This window comes from Perca fluviatilis, chromosome 17 (genome assembly GCF_010015445.1).
Source record: "Perca fluviatilis chromosome 17, GENO_Pfluv_1.0, whole genome shotgun sequence".
Classification (NCBI taxonomy): domain Eukaryota; kingdom Metazoa; phylum Chordata; class Actinopteri; order Perciformes; family Percidae; genus Perca; species Perca fluviatilis.
In genome coordinates, this window is record NC_053128.1 from 20,018,962 (window position 1) to 20,031,113 (window position 12,152).

Consider the following 12,152-nt stretch of genomic DNA (forward strand, 5'->3'; position numbering starts at 1 on the left):
ACCCCCCCACACACTCTGATGCTCATATCGTAGCACTTGAGGATGTCTCCAATTGCATTCTGATGCAGTTTCATCACTAGCATCTTCTGTACCAACACATCTGTTGACTCTCAGTTCAGTAAAGTGAGTGAGCACCCTCTGGGGATCAGAACCTGTATTACAGAAACTTAGAAATTAATTGTTTTAGAATTGTACTAAGTTATAGCACATATATATACACGAGTCTATTGCATTATGTTGTCAGAGAAGCTGCATACAACAAAACATTATGTTAACATGCTTCCCTGAGACATAAGACAGAAGGTAAGAATTGTTTTGTGATATACTTCCCTGATATTTAAAACTCAACAGGGAAGATGAAGATGAGTGTAATTTTTCTTTTTTAGTAAAGTCCACTTGCATTATATTTTTGTTTTGTTGTTTTTCTTTCTTTTTCTTGCTTTCTTTCACAACAAACTTAGTTTTTCCCATTACGCAGCTATTTCTGTTGGATACAATGGCAGCCCTGTGCCTCTTCTGTTCCTATTTCAAAGTGAACTGTGAGGAAACCCACCTTGCCTGAGCCAGAAGGCACGACTCTCTTCTGTCAATCACTCATATCCAGTTACTCACAGACATTGGCCTGTGAGCAGTGGGAGGTGTTTGGTTCCTTGCAAAGGTTTTAATTTCTTGAGATTTGATGTAGCTTTAACAAAACGTCTTTCATTAAAGCTCAGTTTTAAAAGTGATGATAAAATGGGGTACAAAGAGGATAGGCCTAACCATTTTACTTCCCTTTGATTTAAACCTCTTGTCCTAATTTTCTTCTTCAAGAATTTAACAGGAAGTTAACTTTTCTTATTGGCATCCATTGGTGAAAGCGCACATAAAGGGTTTTACAGTTAAAACAATAGGTCTCACTGGCAAATTAAATTAACATAAATATAAACTATCTTCCAAAAACATAACACACTCAGCACAAAGACTAAAGAACAGCACAGTAAAGTAATTTATTCTTCCAGTTTCACAAAACAAACAGGATATCGATAGCTTCTCATTTTATGGTATCACACTGTAAACATTTCTACTGAGATATAATAAATAGGTAAATTTTTTGGTTGCACCCGTTGCTTTAGAAATTAAAACATAATTCTTGTGATGATGGCTGCAACCAAACCTGACTACACAGTCATTTTAAATAAATGGGCAGACCATATTTCAAATTGAGGTTATCCTCTCTGGATTTAAGAGCATTTCTAGACAGTGGGTGTTGTTCACTATTGCTAAACAGATACCTCATTCCTGAGGTGTGGCTGCACCTCTAATTCCTGGGCCCACACACATGATGAAACTGTGTATCTATATCACACATATACACCCTGGAAAATTTGACTCTTCCACTGTTTTCTCACAATGGTATTTAGTAAGCATAAAGAATATTCCAAATCAAAATATCTGGCTAGTTTTTGAATATGAGACTGCTCTATAAACAAAGAAATTGTTACAAATGGTCACACAAAAAATCTTGACAGCTATGGATGTATTGTAATAAATATCATTTTACAGAATTCTGTTGTCTGAAGTGATGACTTCAAGAACATTTTAATAGTTATTCATTTCGCGTGATGTGAGTGATTTGCATATCACCCAGACCTATTTCACAGTAAAAGTGTAAAAGTCTTTTTTTGACCATAAATTACAAGGTAGGCTATTTGTAACTGATGAGTTTTATGGATGAAACATTTGCATCCGTTCTAAATTAATAGGCTATAGGCCTAAATCAAGGCACATTGATAGGTCTAGATTTTATCAATGTATTTGCCAACATCATTGATGCAAGCATATTTCCATTTTTACTTGAGTGTTTGAGCCTTTTAGCCACAGATTAGCCTAGTCCATGATATAAACATGATTTAAACCTTAACAGACGGGTATTAGCTGACGCCCAAATCAAACTGCCAGCAGAGAAGAAAGATTTTTTTTTTCTTTCACTCAGCTCTGACCTCTGATGTCCGTGTTACTTCCGTGTTCTGCTCACCTGTTCCACCTGTATTACAGCGCTGCGCTGTAGGCCATCGGTGCGACTCCAGCTCTGCCGGTGCACCTGTTGCGTTATTGTGCCATGACCGAGGAGCTCATAACGTGCGAATTAACATGCCCGTCTTCACCGACTGGCCCGGGGAAGACTTTAAATGGTGTTAAAACTAAGGAGATGGATTTTGAGCAGCCTATTTTCTCCGTGTTGAGCGGCAGTGTGAAGCCGCAGCCGCAGCAGCAGCCGGCGGGGGACACGGCGCTGTCGACCTCCCCGGCTGGGACCACCGCCGAAACCGAGTCCGGGATCTTCTCTGGTGAATGTGAGTTCTGTGTGGAGCATGAGTCTGAGCTGGACTGGTTCTGTGGCACCGAGCAGAGACTTATCTGCTCTCACTGCGCCATCGTGGGCTCCTGCCACGGACACACTGTGACCCCTCTGGCCACCAGAGTAACCGCAGTCAGGGTGAGTCATAGGCTACTGTACCCTTAGGGCGCTGACACACCATGTAGCCTACAGCTGTTTGCCTCTTTGTATTGACTGAGCTGTGGGGTGATATTGATGATAGGCTATGTCAGCTTTGGGAATGTAAAAGGTACATATGTTTTCATTATGAGATACCTACAGGGCTAGGCTAGCCCAGGAAGGTTACTTTCACTTTGTGTGAATACCTTAGCTAACTTCTTTATTTGCCTTATTCTTAACTGTTAGACAGGTTTTTACTTTTACCTCATCTAGCCCACTGTTAAAGCTATTTTCAACTTCTTATCCACGTTTCTTTTATAAGAAAACATTTTTCAGTCAGTCACTTTGTTGAGGATTGTAGCTGTTATGGATTGACAAAGTGTAAAATACATTAGGCCTATTTGACAGTGCAATGTGTAGCCTACTTCATAATTCTTTCTTGGGTGTGGTACATTTTGCATGTGCTTTTCTTGCGGATTTCTCGGCATGGTATTTATAAGGACAGGATTTTCTTGTTTGTCTCTTGTCTCCAGCTGATGAGTGTGTATGTGTGTGTGTGTGTGTGTGTGTGTGTGTGTGTGTGCGCGCGCGCGCGTGTGTGTGTGTGTTTTTGTTTTGTTTTCACCAGAATCAACTGGTGGACGTGTGTGAGAAAATGCAGCTGCAGGCACTGAGGATTGAAAGGTTTATCGACCAGACGCTGGCAGCCAAAGAACAGAAGCTTCAGGTGAGAAATACCACTGATCCCCACCCACTCAACCACACACTAATGATCACACAGACCAGTGCCAACCTCAATACAGCTACACGTTGCTCAGTGGAGCCTACATGTACAGGGTTTTGATGTTGGCTGATCGGCTTTATGAAAAGTTCCCATGTGACATGTTCTTTGTGGACGCGCTGTGGAGATAGGTCTGGCAATGCGAGACTATAGGTGGATACCCTGCAATAGGTCTTTTTGCATTGCATAGGGCTGTGACTAAGGATTATTTTCATTAACAATTAATCTGCCAACTGCTTCTTCAATTATCTGATCAATTGTTAATCAATCTACTGTATAAGAATTCAGAACAGTAAAAAGTGTTTCATTTTCTTCTTCAAATTGCTTGTTTGGTCTGGACAGCTGTTTTCTAAAACCCAAAGATATTCAATTTACAATTATATAAAAAAGCTGCACATTTGAGAAGCTGGAACAAGTGAAGGATTGACATTTTTGCCTGATAAATAACTTGAATAAAATTGATTATTGGACTAATTGTCTCAGAACTTGAAACCGTTATTGTTACATCAACAAGGAAAGAGGATATTGTGAAAGAAATTATCCCTGTGTGGTAAAAAACACTTAACAATCCATGTGATTCATTTACGTGATTTCATGTGTTAATTCATAACAATACTTTTAAATACAGCATGAAATAGTATGATAAGCATGCTTCAGGGAGTTGTTATTGTGTCTTTTCCACAATTCACTGCTCCATTAAAGTGCTTATATTATGCTTTTTGGCTTTTTTCCCTTTCCCTCCTTATATTATATATTTTTTTTTTGTGCCCAAAGCCCAAAGTCCACCCCAAATGGACATCTCCAACAGAAAACACTGTTCACCAACTGCTCCAAACAGCTCTATTGTAGTCCAGCCAATTACTTCCGTGACAAACGTGCGTCACTTTGTAACACACGTTATAATGCTCACCTAGCTGCTAGTAGTCCTTACCTAGGTACTGCGCATGTGCGACTCCGAACAAAGATGGAACAGAAGTGTGATGCCTCACTCTGTAGCTAAAACAGAGAGCTCAACACACAGGGTGAAAAGAGGAGCTGCAGCAATGTGCAGTACAACAAAAATATGGTGTTTTTTTAAAATCAAACCACATAAACCTATTCTGGTACAACCTCTAAATACAATTATGAACCTGAAAATGAGCATAGTTAACAATTGTGAGCGAACAGCTAAGTGATTTCAGATCTTATTATTTAAAAAAAAGTTAAATAATGAGGTACTTTGCACTTTGAAATGCATGATTAATAGAGGAAATACAATTATGTTCACTAGTCACATATAACTAGCTGATTTAATTTATCACCAGCATGCAACAAAGCAAATGTTGCCTCTTTCAGTGCACCCATATTTATTAACCTGCCTCAACACACCACAATGGGTGGCTAAAGTGGTCAGAGGTCATTCATGTGTAGTTTTCTAGGTTACAAGTTACCATGAGGAAATCAATCCTCAAGCATACAACAAAGGCAGGTAAGACAAATACGTAGAGACCTTATATGAGCAAGGATTAAATCACCAACGTGCTTCTGTAACAACATAAGACAAACTTACCCGACATTGTGGAAACAAAGCTGTTGGTCAAAACTCTGGTCCCTGACCCTCTGTAGCTATTGCTGTGTCAGACGTGGGAAGTCAATCCTGTAAAAGGTCTTTTACAACCTTTGTGCTTTTATGGCCGCCCGCTGTCAAATGTTTGGCTGCTTATGAGCAACAGAACCTTGGACAGTGACATTATTGACCCACATATTGCCTAATGTTGGATTTATTGGATACTTTGCTCAAAATCTGGGGCTTTAGAATATGTCTTTCTTAAACCTTCAATAACAATTTTCTTGGCCATTTGGAGGCAGCAGAAACAATTTGCGAACGCAACACTAACACATCACCTTTTAAGATGAAACAATGAGCTGAAACTTGCTGGCTGCACAGCAAGCTGCAGATTCAGATGATAATTCTCTTTGGGTTCATCACTCAATGATTTGCATCATTGCCCATGCCCAGAAATCTTAATGAGATAACTACCACTGTATTACTGGTATAGTAGGGCACGGTTGACAAATATGTATTGTGTCATGCTATGTGTATTGTCATATCAGCTAATCCTAACTTGAAGATAACAGTTTGGGCTCTGTGAACTTGACGTGATGGTCATTTTCAATGATTTTCTGACATTTTGTAGACTTAGTTGCAGCCCAATTTTTTTTTAATAACAAAACCCGTGCTATGTAAAAAGTATTTAATCTGAAACATGGCTGACAAAAGAGTTGGAGAAGCCTTAAAGGGAAAGATGTTTTGTCTTTAATTTCTTAGTTTTCTGCCAAAGTATTTATCACACAAAAAAATTGCACGATTTAAAGCACATTTGATGATAAACTTTGAGGGCTTTATAAATTTTGAAACTTTACATCAGTGTATGGGCTTTAGAAACTTAAAAGTTACAATTAACCTTTACCTACAATTAAGTATTATTTATGCAATTATATCAAAAACAATGTAATTTGTTATATAAGTTGTCCAATATTTCTTCTTCTCTCCTGTCTTTTGGCGTAGGTAGCGGCCAGCAGGGCAAGGGAGCAGGTGTTGGCTCAGGTCAGTGCAGCACGTGAAGCCCTGGAGGAGGAGGAGCAGCGTCTCCTGGAGGGGGTGCAGAGAGAGGAGGAGCGAGTGGAGCAGTGTCTCCTCACCCAGAGAGCCCACTGGAGCCAGGCTTTGGCGAGTCTGTCGCAAACACGCTCCGGCCTGGTGCACACGCTGACACACACTCCAGACACACAGCTGGTGGTGAGAGACTGGGACAATAACAATAACCTGAAATTGGTCATACATTTCTAAACTACATGAATGCCCCAAAGAGTCATCACTTTCTTCCTGTCTTTCAGACTAGTGTCCAGGAGATAGCTGACAGGTAATCTTTAATACGTGACATGGCTTGTGAATATTTTTTTTCTTGCTCAGGACATTCCAGAGAGGTAACATCTCTTCTCCTCTTGCTGTTTGTGTCAGGGTGGAGGAGGCAGAGGGGGTCGGGGAGCCCTGTGACACGGACCAGCTCAACCTGAACCCAGGCTGCAGCGACAGCAAGCTGCTGAAAGGTCTGTGGGCCACTGCAGTGCTGCTGGGGCCAAACGGTTAGTAGATTTGTATTCAATCTTCATGCACAACGTGACAGATCCAGCAGCATACAAGGTTATTGCATACACTAATGATGGTAATTAGCATATGTGCAAATCTTGAAAATATAGAAAACGGGACATTTTAAAATCAAAAGCAGGGAGTTTTTTGTTGTTGTTGTAAATTCTGAGTATGTTTTGTGTATGCGATAACAATACCAAACTAGATGCTATGCTCCAAACAGAAACATGCTGAGAAACTCCTTTTGTGACATCCATCCAGTAATGGAAGATCATTAACTTAAATAATAACATACAATATTACAATGTAAAAAAATACTCCAGTACAAGCAAAAAAACTGCATTCAAAAAGTATAAGATTAAATGTGCCTACGTAATAAAATGAAGGGTACTAATTTTGCAGAATCGCTCCTTTTCAGTGTTACAATATTGTAGATGTTATTTTTTTAAAACATTAATACTAATTTGGAATTATATTTTATAAGCCACTTCTGTATTGTAAGGTTCTGTATGTAAAACATTAATCAGAAGAGTAACTACTGTGTAGCTGTCACATGATTCTATAGGAGTATAAAGTAACAGGAACTACATTTTCCACCACACTGTATACAAGTATAAAGGTCTTCAAACATTTTCAGAGTAAATGTACTTTTTTATCACACATATACTGGTGTTTTCATTGGAGATAAGTGTGCAGATGCTTTGACGTCTTTTGATGTTCTGTATTTTTTTTGTGCACAGAACCTTCTTGACTTTTGGTAGTGTGCTGTAGCTCTGGAAATATATGGCCCATATACACATTTATCCTACATAGACTACATTTTGTCCTCATGTATTTTGCTCCCTGCTTGGAAACAACGGTGAAATAGGGCCTGGATGTTTTTGTGTTACTGAGCAGGTTTTGAAATAAATCTAAACAGACAAGAAAATATATATGTATGTGAGGTAGACGTAGTGAGGTAGACGTAGTGGAAGTAGTGCAAAATAAAATGCAAATTACACTCTAAGGTTGTAGTGCAGTTAGGGATCAGATAATTTAAAGAAGTGTAATAAAAGTGTGATAGTGTCTGTCAGTCTTTCGTCCGTTAGGGGGGGGAAGTGCAAAGCTTTACCTCCTGACCCCCCTGTGCCGACACAGGAGATGGTTGTTCAGGGAGACGGCAGCTGGCAGGAAGGACCTCCTGTAGCGTTCCTTGTCACAGCTGTGCCAGATCATTCTCTTAATGAAAGTGATCCGCTGTTTGACCAGGGGGTTGTAAAGAGGATGTCAAGTGTTTTCCATGATGCACAACAGTTTGTGTAGCATCCTTTCTACTCCACCACCACCTCTAACGGCTCCAAGGTGCTTCCCAGAACAGAGCTGGCCTTTCTGATCAGTTTTTAGTCTGTTTTGGTGGTCGGCTCTGATGCTACTCCCCCAGCACATTACAACAAAGAAAATTATGCTTGCTAAAACAGACAGGTAAAAGATCTACAATATCTTGTCGCACACATTAAATGACCTGAGTTTCTTCAGGAAGTTGAATCTGCTCTGTCCTTTCTTGTAAACAGCCTCAGTGTTTCATTTCCAGTCAAGTCTGTTGTCAAGTTAAACTCCAAGGTATTTATCCACCACCTCCACCTCTCCCAGAATGTTGATAGGATCAATAGTAGTCCCTGTTCTCCTAAAGTGTATGATGATGATATATCACGTTCAGGAGTGGATGGTTCCCACCGCAGCACTCCTGTCCTCCTTTAATACACCCAACAACTGCAGAGTCATCTGAGAATTTCTGCAGATGACAGGACTCTGAGTTGTACTGAAAGTCTGCGGTGTATAAAGTGATCCGTACCATACTTCACTGACAGATACTGTAACTATTGACTTTGGCATTTATGACATCCTTGTGTGTGTGTGTGTGTGTGGTGAAGAGCAAGCTGTGATATTACAGTAAACAAAGGATTTTATTAAAGTAAAGAATTCTCAAAATCTCTCAAAACATGCCTGTTACTATTGCAGCAGTTTGTGACATTCAATCCATATTTTTCTTCTTCCCACAGCTTATGGATCATCTTCTTTAAAGTTTGATGAGCGCACAGTGAGCCCTCTCCTGTCTTTGTCTGACGACTTCTACACTTTGTCCTTTCTTCACAAAAAAGTTCGCCAATCCCCGCCCTACGACTCAGCACGCTTCGACTGTTGGCCCAATGCGCTGGGTTCACTGTCCATGTCCTCTGGCACCCACAGCTGGGTGGTGGATGTGGGCCAGAGTGGTGCCTTTAAGGTCGGGGTCTGCTACACGTCTCTGGAGCGCAAAGGCTCTGGGAACGAGGCCCGGCTGGGCTACAACAGTCAGTCTTGGGTGCTGTCTCACTATGACGGGGACTACTCCTTCTGCTACGCAGGGAAACAGGTGCCCCTGCAGGTGGTGAGGAGACCCCAGAGGATCGGCCTGCTGCTGGACTGGCCGACTCATACGCTGATGTTTTACGAGCCTAACTCCAGCGCCGTGCTGTACTCTGTCACACATCCCTTCAGTGCCCCGCTGCTGCCGGCGTTTGCCGTGACTGACCGCAGTATCACTATACTGCACTGACACACTCTGCCAAACACCTTTAACATGTGAAGAAATGCAATTCCCTAATGTAAATATGATCAGCAGCTAATGATTCTCCATCTGTTAGCAAAGGTGTCAATTTCTATTTATTTTATCAGATATTCTTTTTAGTGGCTGCTGATTCTTTCTTTTTTTTCTTCACTATTTTAAATGATTTAATAGATTTTAATTTAGAGATAATCAGATAATTTAATGTTATGTGTTGATCATATTATATAGTTATTATTATACAGTAGTGCTGTAACAGTATTTTGTTTGACTGACGATGATTGTTTTTTTATATTTTTAATATAATTGTTTTTAGCATCAGTTTGATCTGTGTAATGAAGCTTCCCTTTGTAATGAAGCGTTTCTTCATAGAAAAAAAATAACACTAGTTCATCCAGGACTGTTTTAAATGTTGTGTGAGCAAGAAACTACAGAAATACTCTTGAGATAATTTTGTAACAATGTTATATGCTCAGTAAACCAATTATTACAGTATGACTGTTATATTTTCTGACTCTTGAAACGTTGGCCTAAAAAAGAAATAAACAATTTAATTGGAGCCCAACAGTGTGCAGACCTCCTTTGTGGCCTGCAGTTACTGTAAGTATTTTTCTGTCTTACACTTTCCTAAGTAGAAAAACACAAGGTAGAATTTGCATTCATATATTTTCAGAGATTCATTCTTTAGTTTGTTCTTTCATGTTTTGTGTGTATTTGTCAAAGTTGAACATATAACAATATATGTAATACATCACAATACAAGTTGTCCTAGGAACTCTGCAGGAAGATAAGATATGCTAACAGAATGAGTGTAACTCAAAAACACTAATCATTCTTCCTCAGACTTTTGTCTTTAACTAAAAAGAAGTAATAATACCACAAGGTGAAGATACAGTAAATAATAATAAGTCCTGCATTGAAAATGTTACTTAAGTATGTATGTAAGTAAAACTTAGTAACAAAAGTAGCAGACCATTATACTATTATGTATTTATATCATTAGATTCTCACTCGTGCATTAATGTCTAAGCAGCATTTTACTGTTAATGTAGTTGGTTGGGATGGAGCTAATTTTTAACTACTCATATAAGGCTACAACTAATGATTATTTATATTACAGCTTAATCTCCTGATTATATTTTCAATTGATCGATTGATTGGTTTGTAAAAATTCAGAAATTAGTGAGAAATGGCAAGTTACACAGAGCTCAAAGTGACATCGTCACAGTGCTTTGTTTTGTTTAAGCCACATTACACACCTCAAAATTATAAAAAATTCAATTGAAATAATTAAAAGAAAAAGCAGCAACTCTTCACATTTTAAAAACTGGAACCATGAAATGTTTGGCATTTTTGCATTAAAAATGACTTGGATTGACTTTCTGTCAATAGATCATTTCAGCTGGTAAAATGTAGCCTACATTTTCACGTTTTATGCAAAAATCTGAATCTGTAAAGTAATGAGTAACTACAGCTGTCAAATTATTGTAGTGGAGTAAAAAGTACCTCTGAAATGTATTGAAGTAACATAAAATGGACATTCTCAAGTAAAGTAATTATCTTAGATTTGTCCTTGAGTGAATGTGCTTAGTAACCCTCTACCGCCTAAAACAGTTTCCTCTTTTCATTAGAAGCATCCTTAGAAAAAACAGTTTGAAACTTTTAAATTTGGCAAAGTAGCTCAACTCTTAGGATCATAATATGTAAGCTCACAAAACCACAAATTCTTTTTGTGTCCAAAACCAGATGTACACACCTCTTCTACTTCTCAGAAGTTTGGCAGAAACCCACTAGAGGGCAATAAAGTCAAATCAAACTTTCACAACCAAAATCACAAACATGAGTCATGCAACAGTGTGCTCTTGATGATGCACTTTCAGATTAGTACGTTAAGTGAAAATGTGTCTCCAGGACCGCGGACAGCTACAGGTGCTCATACAATCAGACAAAAACATATGGTTCCTGTTGAATGAATGTTTGTGGATTTTTACATTTAGCTTTAACATCAGTAAGATACAGATACACGCATGATTCATTTTAAGAATATGTAACGAACAATGAAAGCAACAAACTCATAGTAACATATACAGTATCTCACAAAAGTGAGTACACCCCTCACATTTTAGTAAATATTTCATTATATCTTTTAATGGGACAACACTGAAGAAATTACACTTTGCTAAAATGTAAAGTATTAAGTTTACAGCTTGTATAACAGTGTAAATGTGCAGTCCCCTCAAAATAACTCAACACACAGCCATTAATGTCTAAACCGCTGGCAACAAAAGTCAGTACACCCCTATGTTAAATTCCCATAGAGGCAGGCAGATTTTTATTTTTAAAGGTTATTTCATGGATCCAGGATACTATTGGCCTTTGGAATTAAAATACGCCCACATCATCACATACCCTTCACCATACCTAGAGATTGGCATGGTTTTATGTCAGTTAGCCTAATAGCTAGTTTGCATTGAGAGATGATTTTATGGAAAGTACCCCATGCCAATCTCTAGGTATGGTGAAGGGCATGTGATGATGTGGGGCTATTTTAGTTCCAAAGGCCAAGGGAACTTTATCAGGATGCATAGTATCCTGGATCCATGAAATAACCTTTAAAAATAAAAATCTGCCTGCCTCTATGGGAATTTAACATAGGGTGTACTCACTTTTGTTGCCAGCGTTTATATAACTGGCTGTGTGTTGAGTTATTTTGAGGGGACTGCACATTTACACTGTTATACAAGCTGTAAACTTAATACTTTACATTGTAGCAAAGTGTCATTTCTTCAGTGTTGTCCCATTAAAAGATATAATGAAATATTTACTAAAATGAGAGGGGTGTACTCACTTTTGTGAGATACTGTATGTGTAGTGACCAGAAACTCTATGTGAGGAGAGGGTAGTAGGCAATGAAAAAAGAAAAACTATGAATCAAGTAGTGACTTCATTGACTCATCATCAGTGATATTTTACATCCAAATTAGGTATTGCACTAATGACCATGTCTGAGAAATGGTATGTTACTATTAGGAGAGGATTGATTTAAATAGTTTCAGGACATGCTTAAGTTATGGATGTCCCAGGATGTAGCAAGTCCAGATATTTCTAGTGATTTCGGTACTATGTTGTCTAACATTGTAACAGCCCATTCTTTGCTATTTCAACAGAGACACTGTCT

At 38.8% G+C, this 12,152-nt stretch overlaps 1 protein-coding gene across 1 annotated transcript; it reads left to right on the plus strand.

The window, feature by feature from the left end:
* The first annotated feature begins 1,995 nt into the window (after positions 1 to 1,995).
* Positions 1,996 to 9,469, plus strand: bspry (B-box and SPRY domain containing). Its single transcript, XM_039778837.1, has 6 exons — positions 1,996 to 2,479; positions 3,108 to 3,206; positions 5,809 to 6,039; positions 6,138 to 6,163; positions 6,262 to 6,386; positions 8,430 to 9,469. The coding sequence occupies exons 1-6, from the start codon at positions 2,102 to 2,104 to the stop codon at positions 8,963 to 8,965; spliced, it is 1,395 nt and encodes a 464-aa protein (XP_039634771.1). The 5' UTR covers positions 1,996 to 2,101; the 3' UTR covers positions 8,966 to 9,469.
* The last annotated feature ends 2,683 nt before the right edge of the window (positions 9,470 to 12,152 follow it).

Coding starts and splice junctions, on each gene's coding strand:
- bspry (XM_039778837.1), top strand. CDS start 2,102: ATGACCGAGGAGCTCATAACGTGCGAATTAACATGCCCGTCTTCACCG. Junction 6,040..6,137: donor CTCCAGACACACAGCTGGTG/GTGAGAGACTGG, acceptor CCTGTCTTTCAG/ACTAGTGTCCAGGAGATAGC. Junction 6,164..6,261: donor GTCCAGGAGATAGCTGACAG/GTAATCTTTAAT, acceptor TGTTTGTGTCAG/GGTGGAGGAGGCAGAGGGGG.